This window comes from Alligator mississippiensis, chromosome 16 (genome assembly GCF_030867095.1).
Source record: "Alligator mississippiensis isolate rAllMis1 chromosome 16, rAllMis1, whole genome shotgun sequence".
Classification (NCBI taxonomy): Eukaryota; Metazoa; Chordata; order Crocodylia; family Alligatoridae; genus Alligator; species Alligator mississippiensis.
In genome coordinates this window covers 7,201,080-7,218,322 of record NC_081839.1, presented here as the reverse complement: position 1 = coordinate 7,218,322, position 17,243 = coordinate 7,201,080, and the positions used below count along the sequence as shown (strand labels likewise).

General features: G+C 42.5%; 1 protein-coding gene across 2 annotated transcripts in view; it reads right to left on the bottom strand.

Annotated features, from left to right (window-relative positions):
* Nucleotides 1-17,243, bottom strand: part of AP3D1 (adaptor related protein complex 3 subunit delta 1) — a 76,142-nt gene that overhangs the window by 43,941 nt on the left and 14,958 nt on the right. For both annotated transcript variants that reach the window (XR_001372377.3, XM_014599820.3), the window contains exons 2-4: nt 2,952-3,047; nt 2,286-2,366; nt 1,200-1,280 (exon numbers count right to left, since the gene is read on the bottom strand). Coding sequence is in view for 1 of the 2 variants with exons in the window: in XM_014599820.3 (XP_014455306.1) it covers nt 1,200-1,280; nt 2,286-2,366; nt 2,952-3,047 (258 nt within the window). In the remaining variant the exon portion in view is untranslated. The remainder of the gene's footprint in view (nt 1-1,199; nt 1,281-2,285; nt 2,367-2,951; nt 3,048-17,243) is intronic.

Sequence of the window (17,243 nt, the reverse complement as noted above, 5' to 3'; positions counted from 1 at the left end):
AAGTTTTCCATGTCTAATGATAGTCTGGGGTTGAAGTGTCAAACACACTTAAATCTTCAGGACAGCATGACATTTGCATCTCATTTTACTAGCCTTTTGCAGGTGGAAGAAAAAGATTAGGTTCTGTAATGAGAATAGGAAATCCACCTTTTGAATAAGTGAAAGCTCTAGAATTTGTTCTGAATTCAATGTGTTGTGGGAGGTGATGGTCCCTTAAGTACATAGCTGCTAGGTCAATGAAGCATGCAAGAGCCTAAAGATGCTTTTAGTGCCCAAGCATCCACAAAAAAAGGAATAGCCTGATAACACAAGCTGTGATTATATTTAAAAATATAGTAGAATTCCTATAGCAAATAACCTAAATGTCTGACTATTAAAAAGGAAGCATTTGCCAGACCTGAGCATAGTTTCAAATAAAATAAAAAGAAAAGAGCCCTGGGTTTGTAAATTAGAGATTTAATACAACCATACTTTGTAGATTCTCTGAAGCAAGTAAAAGCCATGTTCAGCCATTTGTATGACATGGGGCAGTGTAGATTAGGACCTGATCAATTTGCCCAATCACTTAAAATAATCAGCCATTTAAAAAGTATATTAAAAAGTAAAATGAAGGTAGCACTGGTTTAAGTTTTCAGCAGGTAGATAAGGAAACATGAAACTGCATTAACCAGGAAAGGAATGCAAGTGACAAAATTTAGTGCTGTATCAACTGAAAAATAACAGAACAAACTTGAATAGATGAGTACAAAAAAAGTAACTGATGCACACGGCTGTTTTTTCCCTTGAAAAAAACCCAAGTGATTATGCAAGTGACAGTCAAAGATTTGATCTGATAGTACTGGAAGAAACACAAATCCAAAGAGCAGATTTATTGTAGTCAGGGTCCTCACCCAAATTCCTTCCCTGTACTAAGACATTCCGACTATTCAGTAATCTTGTGACATTGTCCAAGACTGGGATTGTTGCAAAAACTTGTGGCCTTCAGCAGTCCAAAGGCTGAGCATAGCAAAGGCATAGATAGCTGGACAAAAATAGCAGCAAAATCTTTGGAGAACAGCAGTCAAGTTTTTTGATCGCAGACTTTGATATCAAACTGGATTAGGCTCATAAAGAATTCAGGTTCTGCATTAGCCTAGAGATGGAGATAATTTAAATACCTTAGAGAAACAGAAAAAATTCAGACTGAAGTAGCAGCTTACCTTGCGGATCTGATTGGTCGTCAGCATAATTACATCAGTCCCTTCATGAAAGCACTGAGAGGCAGCTAGGTAACCGATTCTCTACACAGAGAAGAAAAGCAGAGGGAAGTGAGTCATGTATGCACATCAGCTTTCCACAGTGTATTTAGATGATCAAGTGGTAGCTCTGATAATACAACAATACAAAAAAGATGAATAATTATGCCAACAGAATGTCCATCTACCAAGGAATGAAACAACCTACTTGAGACAGTACTTAGCCCTTGCACCGACTCCTTGTTTGGTCTTGAACAAGCGGCTTTACTATGTACAAAAAGGACGCAATATTTAGCTCCTTCCAAAGGGTCTGAAAGCCACTGATACAATAAACTAAGATGACAATTGGTGCCAATCTCGCTAGAAGGACCAACAGTTTAATGGGACAAGTAATGGGACTGATGTCCCCCCTTCCCCACAAGGGAAGAGAAGGCTTATCAAGGAGGAAGAAAAGATTGCATTTTTGTGGAATGAGGAAGAACATTTTAGGGCTGCCAGAATTCGTGAGCATTTGCAAATAGTAAACTGATTCTTAGGGAAAGGTCCCCTTAGCTACTCAGTTATGCAGCAAATTATATTTAGTTCTTGCCTCATGCCAGACAGAATGATAGGGGCTTTTGGGAGCAGGGGACCTATGTTCTGGACTCTCATGCATTAACTTCTAACCAAAACTAGAGGCCTCTCACAGTTTTCTTAAGATGCCCAGTCCCCCTTCAACAAAGCATCTATGACACAGGGCAAGGACAAACACCCACAGAAAACAATCCCAAATCAAAAAGAAAATACAACAGCAGAGAAGCTAGCAGCAGCCTTTAAAAAACAAAACAAAAGAAACCCCACACTGGGTTATGATAAAACAAGAACAGACACTGCATAAGTGGTAGAAAGTAATGCTGACAGGTTATAGCTCCTGGATGACTTATGCAATCAAATGCAAGATAACTTTAATTGGTATTGGTAAATGCCACCTATAGAAAGATGTCAGGATATCCATAACAGAGCAACAGAAACAGCTTGGCTTTAATAGTCTTCAATTCACAGCCAACTTACTTTAAATGTAAACTTTGATGCACTCATCACTTCAATTATATTGAAAGCAGCCCAACTGATGTCATAGCCCAGCATCTGTAACTGTTAGAAAAGAAGGCAAAGCATCATTCTTTCAAAATGCAAGACCCAATACTACCAGGAAATGAAATGAAACTTTAAAATACAGTATTGTAGAAATGAGAAGTCATAACTAATTTCACCTTCCCCCACCCCAGAAAATGAAAAAAGCATTAAGCTCCAAGGCAAAATCCTTTTTAAAATCGAGCAAGTTCAAGAGTGTTAAAGCAGTTTCATGTGCTACACTTGCTGCTTTGTGCTTTTTAACAATTCTTTTCCCAAAAATATATCCCCTCCTCCAAAACTGCCTGAAATGCCTGCACAGAAAAATTTAAAGTAGAAAGGACTGTTAAACAGTCAAAAAAAGATCTCTCTAACATTTCAGGTACAGTTTTCATAAGGGCTGCAAGAAACTACAGTAGGTAAATGTTTTTCAACAGGTATTTCAGCTGATGTCTCAAGTGCTTTCAGAACATACTATGATTAAATTATCATTAACATTAGTAAAACTAAGTAAAGAGAGATATAATTCAGGCAGGCAGCAGCCAGAAGTTAACAAGGGAGTAAAATGAAAGGTACTGGTACATTTTGCCTCAGCAAGGCACTTACATATGTAAGTTTGCAGACAGCATTCGCTTTCACTGCAATGTTATCCTGCTTCAGCTCCTGCTTGATCTCATCGATGCACTGGGAGATGTACTTTGCCTGAGGGAAAAGAAGTGACATCCTGTTATTAGGGACTACTTCATTTTGCATTCTTCCATTACTTTAGCTGGATCCTACCTTAACTTGTTTGCTTATTTGTAATCTGTAGCAAACTGGACAAACATTTACTACTGGAAAAAAAAAAATCATTAAACTAGTGGGGGACAAACTTTGGCAGGTGTGCCATAAAGGGAGCCCCGCACCGAGTACCACTAATCCACTTCCCAATCTGTTGCTCGGCTTTCTGCTCCTTGCTCGATTATCCCCAGCCGAGTTCCCTGCTCCCTCCCCTCTCTCTGCTGCACTGCACACGCTGAGGCTGAGTGTGCTACTTGTGGAGTTGGAGTGCATACTACGGGTTAGCCACCTTACCATTAAACAAACCATTATGCTAAAGATTACAACGAAAAATATGGTGAAATGTGTCTAACAATATGTTTCAATTCCTGATAAGCCAGTCAGTTGCACCCAGAGCCACCCTGTTTTTAAAATGTGTTAAACAAGAATGAAATGAAGGTTTTAAATGTTTTTAATCCATCCAGCAATCCAGTTGGCTACTCTTCCTCTTTACCCATTTATATTTATTCTACCACAAACATGCACATAGACTTTGATTTAAAGTAGAACCCGTAGCTGGAGCAGTTTGTGCTATAATTTAGGTATGTTACTCACATACTTGTTTATAGGAAGATAAGCTCTTACTGATTAAACCTTAGGGTGTTTCTAATATTTAAAGCAGAAAGAACAATCTTTAGAACATGACAGATGTACCACATTATTCACAACTGAAAATAAATTAAACAGATTGAGAAACCTGGTCAGAAATAGCTGAATTATCTAATTTGAATGTGCAATTCTGCCTGGATGTTTTTCTTACTATTGGTAGTAGCAACAGTAGATATGGAAATCCAATACTCTGACATTGCTTAACATCTCTCCCCTGCAACACACCCTTTTTTTTTAAACAACGAATGACTGTATTATCTCGACTGTTTTTTGGCCTCTTAGGATGTGCCAGAGCAATACTCATGCTACAAGTCATGGGATATAGCCATTAGACATTGAAACACAGAAGTTTTCTTCTTTATTAAATGACAGAACAAGTAAAGATACACATTTGTAGCACAGGAATATTGCCACTGGCTCAACACCCTTCTCAACATAAGAAGAAATGAGAATCCAAACTTTATATTACAGGAAGAGAAAAAATGGAAGTTGATTGCTTCTGATTCTAGTCAGCAATAAGCCTCACAGTTTTGTAGCTTATTAGACCCTGGCCACTGGCTACCGCACAACGAGAAGTTGGGGGAGAATGAAAATAAATTTATTCTCCCTCCCACACATCCCCATGGGGGGGGAAAGGGGGGAAAAAGCAATGTACAATACACTTCAGTAAAATTGCCCTATACTTAAGCCAACTGTTTAAGACGCATGCAGTAATCTAAAACGCATTTCTAATTTTCCCAAAATATAAGTGCAGCACACTTACACCCACCCCCAACAACCTGGAGGCCCATGTGCCCTGCAGCTACTTCCTGCCACTGCCAACAGCACACAGCCCCAACCCTGATCCCAGACTACCCCGTACCCACTCTGGACTTGCCCTGGCCCAAGCAGACCAGCTGGAAGCTGCTCACACAGCCCTGATGCAGCCCACCCCATGCTGAGCAGCAGCAGTGGGGGGTATGGGTGTGTGTGTGGGGGGGTGCCCCCTCTCCCCCTCGCCACTGCCAGGCTCTTCTTGCTGCACCTGCCCAGGCTGCCCCGCAGCTTCTCTGCCGCTGTCACCTCCAGGCCACCCAGCGGGGTGGCAGCAGTAGCAGTACAGAGAAGCCACAGGGCAGCCCAGGCACAGGCTCCGGGTGGCTGCAGCAACAAGGGCCCAGCAGCGGCTGTTTTTTCCCCATGCCGAGCAGCAGCTTCTGCCTGACCAGCACAGCTGCTGCCACTGCTCAGCATGGGCGGGCGAGTCTGGAGCATGATTGGGGTAGGCCAGGGTCAGGGCTGTGCACACAGGTTCTGCCTGGTCCAGAGCCGAGCTAGTCTGCTGGGCTGAGTCTGAAGTGGGTGCAGGGTGGGCAGAGGTCAGGACTGGGCACATGGGTCCCTGCCAGTACCATGGGGCTTGGGCCAGCAACGGTGGCAGCTGGAAGAAGTCGCCGCCTCCTCAGCTGCCTCGAAAGGGAAGTCCAGCTGTGAAGCTGCCTCAGCCCAGCTGGATGCCCAGGGGGCAGCCGGATGCACCATGGGTCAGACAGGACCAAGGGACCTGCCACAGGTTGGACAAAATCCCTTTGTGGGTCATGTTTTGCCCACCCCTGGTTTAGGTGAGCACTGAACCAGGTATACCAAGAGCAATCTATCCCCTACTTGTTGCCCTCCTTGGCAGCCACCATCATTGGTTTAGAGATGCCAAAGGAAACGTCTCCAACAGCTCTGTTTAACAGCTATTAAACAATCTACCATCCATGAATTGGTCATGGTGAATTAATCGTCTAAACCTGGCTATGCTATCTGCTTCTACAACCTCCTGTGGCAGAGTTCCAGAAGTTTTATGCCTTACACAAAAAGAATTGGTGGAATGCGACTGTAACTAACTACAATCAAAGTTTAAAAACAAGAATTTATTGTGCGACAGAGTATGATCTAAAAATGTAGTTTTTGTAAAAACTAGCATTTGTGTAACCTGGTTTGTTTTTAAGATGCCCAGATACAAATAGCTGGTTTTAAAGAGCTTTTCCCTTGCTGTATTCTCGGGACAGAAGTGAAAATTTGAAAGGGAAGCTAATTAAGCAGAAACAAGAGCAATTTCATAATCTAAATCAAGTGTTGCCAACTTGAGGAACAGATAACCTGTGTGTATGGCATGCAGCAGATCAGGGAGGAGGCAGGCAGCACAGTGGCACATACAGCAAATCAGCAAGCCAGGCAGGGAGCACAGGGAAGGAACCAGAAAGTACAGCAACAAAGTGGGCAGAGTGGCACTTGGGGAGGGTGCAGAGCTTATTTATTGCACAACTGTCAAAAAGGTTGCCCCTCACTGCTCTAAATCACGTGCCCAAACATCATTCCATGTACCTCTTTAGTGTTTACAATTAAAAATTTGGTACAATTCATGCTGGCCATGAGAAATACTGAGGACTGCCAGTGGTCTGTGGGTCCCAAAAGCTTACAAACTGATCTAAATAAATGCAAAATAGTCAACAGTATGAGAAAAGATTAAAAATCAAATTGAAAGCCTAGTGCTTTGCTTAGTTTTTTAAAAACAAGTGGCAGTCTCAGACTTTAATTCCTTTTACAGATAAAAGTAATACATTTTCATTTCCTTTTCCCTGCCAGGAGACTTTTGCACTTTTTGGAGACCCTGAAAAGTGAGGTCACTGTACTGCTATAATTTGCAGAAATAAGAATTTCTGCTATAAACTCTGAACTCATCAGTTAAAAGTGACTGAGGAGGGGAAAATACCACTCTGCATTATTTTTAAGACAGGACAAGAGTAACCAGTGGGATGCAGACATGAAATCATACATCTTTGTACTACAGCTGCAGTCAAAGGCATTGTAGAAGGTATTGCTGTGTAACCTCATTTGGAATACAGTACAATTCCGATCACTCATGCTCAAAATTCATTGAAGCCAGAACAGGTACAGAGAAGGACTGCTAAGATGATCAGTAGGAGATGGAGTGCTTCTCTTAAAAGAAGAAATTCAAAAAGCTTGGCTTATTTATCCTTTGTTTTGTGATGACACTATGATTATACTAGGACTATGAATCCCAGGGAAGGAAAAGCACTATATATGCTAAAAGATGTGATACACGAACAAATGGATGTAAACTGGCCCTGAATAAATTTAGGCTTGTTCCCAACCATGACAGCAGTCATGTATCAGAACAGCTTTGTGATAGAAAAAGCAAGGACAAAAAACCTTTGCTACACTGGAGGATTTAATTTATGGAGAGGGTTATTTGATATGACTGCCTGTGACAGACAGGAGACTGGACTCTTCCAATTCTATGAACTTTTCTGACAAAAGTCAGGATTGGAATTAAGACCAAAAAGATTTAGTACCTTACAAGTTAAATATCCTAAAATATCTGGGATAATATCAGAGCAAGCAAGGGGAAAGTCTGCAACATGCAGACCTATTGTTGCTTAAGCAGAGAAGTTCCATGAAATGTGAAGTGAGCCATTTTTTAAGTTTCTCATTTCCCATTAAATGTTTTAAAACCTAGAAAATTAAATTTCTCTCTGAAAACACAGGGACTATGCACACTAGAGCAGCAGCTTAACTACACAGTAGGAGAAGGTGCACGGGGGGTGGGTATGGCAACATAACCAAGGCAAAAGCATTGGGAGCAACTTTTTGGGCAAGTGCATAACAGCCAGCACTGCCCCGTGCCCCATGGCACAGAGATACCATTACACCTCTGACAGAGGGAATCGACCATGCTTTAAAGAACAAATTTCAAATACAGCTTTTACCGTGGGAGGGTCCCCCCGCTTACTCCCCGATACTACCCACAGGAGTATTCAGGTACAATTTAAAGTATAGAACAATATTTTCTCACCTAGGGTTTTGATGTCACAGGCTGAGACTTACAGCCTTGTTTGCTTTTACACACTGAATCTCCAGTGTGAAAATGATTGCTTTGTGAAAATCTTCAGAATATAAAAGACTATACAGGAAACTCAAAATTCATCCTATTCAAAAAGGCTGGAAAAAAGCCACAACGCTAAGAGTTTCAGCTAACAAAACTTCCAATATTAAAAACATACACTTGATAGTAGAAACTGAAAGAACCTCTTATACAATATGCAGCTGATCTCTTAGCAATACATTGTACCTTGAATTAAATATTTTATGATCATGTAGCAGTGTGCTGGAACAGGTGTCATAGAATCCTTCACATGCATATCCTGTTTCCACATCTTGGCCAGAAACATCAGTACTACCTTTCAGTGCCAGAACTATAATGCAGATTCTCATTTCTCATGCCAAGAAAACCTACCACCAACTTTCTATCAATCAACCTCTCAAAACTCTTTATAGATATTAAATTAAGCTTCAAAATAAATCAAATAATAAAAGTCATGAGAGCAATATCACCTGTTTTATCAGCAGGGGAACCAAGGCATAGGAAGTAGGGGTGCATCAATACAGGTTTTTTTGGGCCAGAATCAATGGCCGATGATTAATGAGCCATATCAGCAGATAAAGATCCAATTGCCCACATGCAGCCCAGCAGTTTGGAGAGCAGCATCTGGCTGGTAAGCGTTGGAGGGGGAGAGGGCAGATCGAGACCCCTGCAGTGAAGGAGGGAGAGGGGCAGGGGAATATGCTGCCCAGCTGGGAAACAGCTTCCACCACTACACACTCTCCATGGCAGGCAGTAGCCGTGCTGGGAGGGTCTACAGGGTGGGCTGTGGCCATGCCAGAATTCGCCAGAGACCCCCCTGTAGCCCAGCTCCCACCCCCCCACCAAGAAGAGCCCAGCACCACCCCTTCCCCCAGCAGCAGCCCACCCTTGACCCACACACAAATCTGGAGAGGACATACCCCTCCATGGCTCCCCCTGGGGCGGGGAGGGTAGCAACAGGATCTGCACCCCACCCCCCCACACACCTCTTGGACTTCATTGAGTGCAAGAGGCTCATCCATTAGCTGGGCTGGGACACAACCCAGCATACCTGATCCACTTCATTTGGGGACATCTACCTATAACCTAAAGCGTCTTGGCACACCTGGGTTCACTTGGTTGAAATTTTAATGGCTCTGGGTCTGTATGATTTTTCAAGGTAAGAAGGATAATAAGATGCAACTGAAAGCACAAGAGAGACCTAGGCTTAACTAGTTAGTTTGGTGACTGATGCTTGTTTTTTTTAAAGAATTACAAGCTTTTCATTTTAGACAACACATGTCTTTCTTTCCACATCTCAGGAATAAATATGCTTTTAAGTAAATTATTTAGATTGGACCCCTATCATAGGCAAGGACTCCATCATAATTACAGAGTCTCTGCTCCAAAGAGCTTATTGCAAAGCATTTTGCATTGCACAGAACTATTGCAAGCTTCCCCTTCCCCAACCTCCATCCATTGGTTTATGTAGGGTTTTTTTTAAATCAAGGAAACAGTATGTTGGGTTTTTTTAGTTGGGGGTGGGGAGGGAAAAATAATTACAGATACCTTGCAAAAGCTTCATTATTTAAAAAGAGACTATTCCTGGAGCTCAAAATTTATCTGGGAATACAAATCAAGTCTCTTCTTTGCACATCCTATCTGCGGTTACAGATTTTGTTGTTACAAAACTGCTTCAGCCTCTCTTGCACAACCACATCTAACAGTGAAAGGGTGACATAAAACGGAAGACAATGAGTGAAGGAATGTATTCATTGCCATTAATAAGGTGTATGCAGCCTTGCCTCCAACACTGTTTTCAAAGCTCAAAGTGTCCATTAATACAGGGATCAACCTACAGCCCATGGGCCAGATCCAGCCTGCCAAGCAGTTTCATCTAGCCTGCGAAGCCCAAATATCTGTAGTATTTTGGCAGTAGGGGGATTCTGCAGCATATGGCAGCGCCCAGGCTGCATACATTATAAGCAGAGCTGGCCCACCTCAGACCAAGCTGCGTTATTTTGACCTACCACTCCATAAAGGTTACCAACCTGTTCATAAATACCACACGTAGTGTATTTTGCTACTCATTTATGCATACACAGATCACCAAAAAAGGCTGTTCATTACTGGAGGCATATATCAATCAATTGCCAAACTGCAAGGCAATTAAACTGATCAATTCACCTTTAATTTGTTGAACTGATTTAGGTATTCACCTTAATTAACAAAACTTCACAAACTCAAAATTAAAACAGCAAAACAAGGAAAAACTCAGTGTGTGAAAACTTAAGACTCATGGTTGGGGAGAAAGTCTTTTAATAAACTTTTGACTTTTAAGAGCGAGTAGGATGATGCAAGGAACACAATGAGATTCATCAGTGTGGGAAGGGAGAGGGTGGAGAAAGAAAGCCAAGCTCTAATACGCACCCAAAATTATGAACTAATTGGGATCATTTACATGATTGAAATATTGACATGAAGGGGTATGACTTGTTGAGGAGGGACTGGGGGATGTGGGGAAGGGAGGGAGGGGAAATCTACATATATAAAGATCTATACATCAGTTCTGCGATCCAGAATGAAGTAGAATGTAGATAGCTTGAAAGTGTCCAGGTTACAGGTCAACTGGGAAAACAGCAAGGCAGAAATGTCACCATGGTGGGCACCTACTACAGACCACCAGTCAAGGAAGCAGGGAGTAAAAGAGGCTTTTAAAAAAAACCCCACAGGACCTGGTTCATGGGGAACTTTAACTGCTAGGTCTGCAAGCCAGGGGGTGGTTAACAGAGCAATGCACAAACAGACAAGTTTTTGCACTACAGCACAGAAACCAAAAGGGGCAGAGGGAGGCCCTTAACTTGTGGCTCCAGAATAGAAGGAATTAGTTGAAAAATCTGAAAGTGAACAGAATTTGAGAAAATAATGGTCATGCCAATGGAACACACAGGCCTACTCCTGTGTTATACAACGCAATTTTAAATAGCCATATAGAAGAAAAAAAACACTGTTGATGATAAAATGGGCTACTGATAGCGGATCAGAAATTAGTGCTGAAGAACAGGAGACCATTTGAAACAATAGTCCTTATACATCCATCTGCACAGTAATAAAAAGAAAATAATTTTAAGTTCCTACATAGGTTGCAACTCCTGCCGCTTAGAACTAAATGTATTTATGGTACAGGAACGGGCAAATGTTAGACAGTGTGGTCAGCTCACATATGATAGATGTTTCCCAGGATGCCACCTATCAATCAAATAACCTCTAAGCGTTCTTATTGAACCTTTCTGCAAACTCTGCAAGTTAAGTCACAAGGAACTGACTGCTCATCTTCTAGCAGCTATAACTACAAAAGCCTGGAAGAGAAGTTACACACCGAAAATCCCCGACTGGTTTCAAAAAAGGCTTGGGAAGCCTTTGTAATTGAACTACCTATCAAGTCAGTGTTCTACAGAGAAGGGAACAAAGATGTTTCCATGGACATCTGGTGGAAATTTCTGATATTTCCTTAAAAAGGCTTGTGCCGCTTCCAAACTAGAAAGTTTGAGAAACTTTTTTGAAGCCTGAAGGAAAGTGCAAGTTCTATGACCTAACAGTTAAGAACAAATTTGGAATAAATTTGAAATCTAAAAATCAGAGATGAATAGAAGACAGCGAGCTTTGTACTATGCAGAGCTATGAGCAAGAAAGGAGTAAATAATAAAGCTGTTTATGTACAGAGACAAAGTAGCTGTCAGAGACTAAATTGGGGTGGGCAAAATGCGGCCTGCGGGCCAAATGTGGCCTGCCAGGCCATTCCATCCAGCCCGTGGGGCCCCTAAAAAAATTTAGAAAATTAATATTAATCTGCCCTGGTCTGCGTGTTATGCAGGCCTCGATGGCTTGTCAAAACTCATTAAGTGGCCCTCTGCCCAAAATAATTGCCCACCCTTGGACTAAATGGAGGAGAAGAGAACACAAGACTCCTCTGTGCATACTGATTTAGGTTACGGGAGCACAGTTAATGAAAGATAAACATTTGACTTCAGGTGTATTTTAGGGGATTGTATCTTTATATGTTAAGCGTGTTATTCAATAAATTGGATTTGTTAATAAATACCATTTAAAAAGTAAGGAATCTGAAGGTAGAAGACAGGTTAGGTGACTGACTCTATATATAATCTAGAGATCTATATCTTTATACTAGCCAACTAACCTGTCAAGAATGACAAGGGGGGGAGGGACGGTCTGAGGCCAGTGCCAGTGGCCTTGCCCCCACCATGGCGTCCCAACCCCGCTTCTCCCCCTGTGCCACCACCACCATCAACTCCAAGGAGCAAGTGGGGTGGGGGGGTAGCAAGGCCAGCTCTGTTGGCTTCTCCCCACTCCCCCATTGTCACCACCTGCAGGGAGCAGGACAGGGCCGGGGCGAGGCTACCCATCCACTCTGTTGCCATATGTATGACCTAACAGTGAAGAACAATATACATGAAGGACTTAGCCCGTCTGGCTGTGGGTCTGTCTGTCCATAACGCTCTTTAAATGGGAATAGCTCAAAAATTTTAAGAGATGGAACATGTGTCTTCCGAGAAACGTCTTTGCTAAACCTTAGCATTTGTTTAGTGACCATGAAAGGATGATCCCAATTTCCAGAACTGGGAAAAAAAAGTCAAGGTCCAGGGCTGTTTCTACTGAGCTCCTCCCAGGATGGTGCCAGGAACCCAGCATGGCAGGGAGGGGCCAGCCAGGGAAAAGCAGGAGCCTGGCGGAGGCACAAGGCAGCGGGTGAGCAGCGGTGACCGCATCCTGAACCCTGAGCAGGGAAGGAGGCGCCCAGGGGCGGTGCAGAGGAAGCCCTGGGGCATGGGCAGCTATTGCAAGGTGCAGAGCTTACTTGCCCTTGCCCAGCAGAGGCGCGCAGGCTGTGGCCGGGCAGCAGCATGGGTGGGCACACCTCTAGCCCGCTGGACAAGAGCAATTGCAGGAAGGGATTGGCATCTTCAAATGTTCAGCCTATTTTATTTAAGTTTTATAAATATTTAATTAATTTTATTAAATATAAAAAATAAAATCTGCCCGTTTGTTTTTGTTACTTGAAATTCAGCCGTCATCCTTGATGGGCAATTCGTTGGTTCTGAATAACTGCATTCTTGATTCTAAGGTAAAGAATAAGAAGTTTGGACTTCAGAAAAGCAAGCTTGAAAAAAACCCCCAAAAATGCAGAGAACTGGTTGGCAGGATCGCATGGGAGGCATGTCGAGGAGAAGGGGCTGTTTCTTGACAGACAATATTAAATGGCACAAGAGCATGCTATCCCAATTTGGAGGGAGAGCAAGAAGTGTAGCCAGACACCTGCTCCACTTCTTACACCTGCTAAGTGATTTAAAAAGGAATTTCACAAAAAGCTGAAGCTTGGACATACGGGTAAGTATAAGATCCTGGAGAGACAAAAAAAATGGGGAAGGCCAAGACAGAAACTGAGGAAGCTAGCAAGGGAAATAAAAGCAATTTAAAAAGCATTCTAGAAATACATTAAAGGGAGAGAGACAAAGCAAAGTGAATGTCCCTTGCTGAATGGGGAGATGTAGTTAATAATAGACAAGGCAGAGAAGGCTGAAGTGCTTTATGCTTTTTTTTTTTTTTTTTTTACACTTTTACTTTCACAAAAAGGTCAACTCTCCGGTAGCGAACACAGCAGCAAGGTCTGGGGGGTAGATAACCTGTACCAGGGAAAAGAGGTTAGGGACTGTTCAAAAGAGGAGGGCCTAATAAGACTCAGTCTAGAGCACTCAAGGAATTGGCTGATGTAACTACAGACCAACTGGCAATTTCTTCTGAGCATATGAGGTCAGGTGAGGTCCAAGATGAACAGAAGAGAACAAACAGTACCCATTTTTCAAAGAAGCAGCCAGGATTCCTACAATAATAGAAAGGATATTGGAATATGTCAAACAATTTGTGAACACCTAGAGCAGTGGTGGTCAATCTTTTGGCCATGCTGGCCAGGTAAGTGGTGCGGGCCACTGTGCAAGCTGGTTTGAGCCCCACTAGCTCAGCTTCGTGCTGCCCCAACTGGACCCACATGCTCAATCTATGCACCCCACAGGGCTCCCCCTGGGTCAAGAGGTTTGACAATAGGGAAGCAGGAGTTAGCTGCCACCACTTCTCTGTGGCCCAATTCTCAGGCCCATGGGAAGCCCTGCAGGTCATATGACATTGCTGCATGGGCTGGGAGTTGAGCACCCCTGACCTAGGGAATAACAAGGTGACAAGGAATGGCACTATGGATCTGTCAAGATTAAGTCATGCCTAAACAAACTGATTTCATTCTATAACAAGACGATGGGCTTTGGAGAACAAACATGATCACTGGCGATGCATAGTGGGTGCTGGCAGTGCCTACAGGTGGTCATTGCTCGCCACCCCATCTCACTGCCAACACCACCGGCAATGTCTGCGGGAGCTCCCCACTTAGTGCTGCTGTGCTCCCGCCAGTGCCGCCGTGCCCCCCCAGCTGCCGGAGGCACACGTCATTCACAAACGTCATCAAATTTAAGACTCCGACAGTATATCCCACACTACCCAAAGCTGAGAAAATATAGTCTAAATGAAACTAATATAATGAAGGTATATGATCTCAAACTGGGTGGGGCAGCAGACATGTTGGAGTAAGGAATGAGGATGTGTAACTGCAGCAGAAAAGAAAGAAGTATGAGAATGTGCGTGAGTCACAAAAATAAGCGTTCAGCAATGGTGAGGCCTCACCTGGAGTACAGAGGTCACTTTGGGACTTTAAGAAAGATAGAAACAAAATGGAAAGAATCCAGAGAAGAACAAAAAAAGTTATTAGAGGCCTAAAAGCAGACCATACAATGGAAGGTTGGAAGACTTGTGATTATTTAGTTCAGGAGAAGACTGAGGATCTGTTAAGATCCAAATACAAAAAAGGATTGTAATTAAGAGGATGACAATCAATTGTCCTGCATTCACAAGGAACAGGACAAGTAGTATTGGGTTTAAACCGCATCTAGAGAGATCTGGAAGAGCTTTAACAATGAGGGTGATTAAGCACTGGAAGAAGTTACCTAGATAAATTGTGGGAAATCCATCACTGGAACTGTAAGACGCTATCAAAACTAGTAGGCCTCAAATGTTTTTACATTTAAGGGACCCCTCAAAAAAACGCCAGCTCTTAGTTTTCACTCATTTTTGAGTGGAGAAAAGTAAAAGAGCAACTCTTTTATTGCAAAGAATGGTTTTGACGTTATGGATTCCCACGTGTAGTCTCCGGATTTATCTTGTGAATCCTATTGCACACCTAATGATGCTAGTGTAATACCGCACTGCATCCTTGAAAGGATCTCAAGGTACCCCAGAGTACCACAGTATTGTGGTTAAGAATCACTGATCTAAACCACGCAAATCCTGAGCAGGTGGTGGTTTAGATGACCTTCTGAGGTTCCTTCAAGCCCTATTTTTCTATGAACTTTGTCACAACTTCTACTACCATTCACTTCTCATCAAAAAGTGACAAATTTTCTACATGGGAGTAAAATATCCTGGTACAAGTGTGCTCATATCATTGTACCGCATTCGTTATACCAGAATAGTTAAGCAACGTTAACTTTCCTGTATACATGAAAGTATCTAACTTTCTGGGGAGAGCGCTGAACTATGGATCTATTTCCAAAGAAGGGTGTCAGATATGGGCCTCTATGTGGAATACACACCTGGGACACACTGATCATTCCTTCTGGCTTGCCATTATCCAAACCCAGGGAACCTAGCATAGGGATCCAATGATTGGATCCATTCACAAATTGTTATCTGCCCACAAAACAAGACTAGCTCAGGTAGTTATTAAATTCCTTGCAGAAAAAAATGCATATGCAATAGGGGCCCAGGAAAAAGATCTAACCTAAGTCAGACTCAAGATATTTTTGGAGCAGTCAAAGAACACATTCCAAAATATATGCACATCAAAAAGCTTTAAGGGATCAATGGGTATTAAATATTTGTTAATCTCTACAGAATACCACTGTCCAAGTGGGCCCCCCACTACAGATAGGATGTGGCCAACTGGGAAAGTGTCCAGTAGAGGGTAACAAAAATGGTTAGGGGGCTGGGGCACATGATTTATGAGGAGAGGTTGAGGGAACAGGGCTTATTTAGTTTGGAGGAGAGAAGACACAGGGGATTTAGCAGCAGCCTTCAACTTCCAGCAGGGGGTTGCAAAGAGGATGGAGCTGGACTGTTCTCAGTGGGGGCAGATGACAGAATAAGAAGCAATGGTCTCAAGTTGCAGCAAGGGAGGTTGAGGTTAGATTAGGAAAAACTCTCTCACGAGGAGGGAAGTCAAACACTGGAAAAGGTTACCCAGAGAAGTGGTGGAAGCTCCATCCTTGGAGGTTTTTAAGACCCAGTTTGACAAAGCCTTGGCTGGGATGATCTAGTTGGGGATAGTCTTGCTTTGAGCAAGGGGGTGGACTAGATGCCCTCTTAAAGTCCCTTCCAATCCTAATTTTCTACAATTCTAAGAATGAGGAATTTGAAGAAAACGCTAGCCTGTTAAGCTTTCCATGACATCTAGAACTCCAACAACCATACCCAACTGCATCTGGCAATATAAATGGGAAGGAAGAGAACATGCCCTATTTTCCAGTTCAAAACAACATCTAGTGCTTGATACAGGTTTTAGAGCAGGCTTGTCCAACATATGGCCTGCCAAACCATTTTATCTGGCTCGCAGCAGCAGAGCAGAGTGCGGAGCCGCCGCCGCGGAGCACACAGTATTTTTGTGGCGCAGAGTGCAGGGTAGTTGAGTATTTTTCAGAAAGAGGCATGCGCAGTTCATTTAAAAACACTTTCCTTTTGAGTACATTGCTTCCCAATATAAAGAACATAATGTAATTCTTAAATATCAGATTCAACAATGGTCACCAGTTCCATTTTTTTTAAATTGTAATGATAGCCTCTTATTTCAAGGATCCCAAACTTCAAGCAATTTACTCATCCATGCTGGTTAATTAACTGAGCAAATATATCTTTTAAGTTATGAGACCTGCAGCTCTTGCCTTTAAATATATTCGCAATGACTTTACATTGGACTAGTAGGCAGGCCAATTACAATGAATCTTTCAATACCAAAGGCAGAAAAGAATATACAAAGTCATTAAAAAACCCCACAGTTCAGCTGCTAACCACTGCCATACAATGAAATATGGAACACTAAATTTAAAACTTGAAAGGGATAGAATTACACAGGGGAGAGAAAAAAGCCTCCAAATTAAGAGAAAGGTGAAAGTTTTATGATCCTTTCCTCTGGCTTGCATCCCAAGTAAAGGTGAAAAGCTCCCTTAGGTAAAACAGCAGTGCAATCACCTGGTGACTGAGAACTATGAGAGAAAACAGAAGAGGAAAAGATTACAGAAGCAATTTCAAAGCAATATAGCTGAAAAAATGCAGATCTATGCAGTAATTACTTAGCAGAGCTGTGGATAGAACATGGAAGTTACAGCAGACATCCCCAATGTATTCTGCAAAACAGATATGGTAAGCATTTTTATTTCCACATTCATAAGATTGATTTTTAAAAA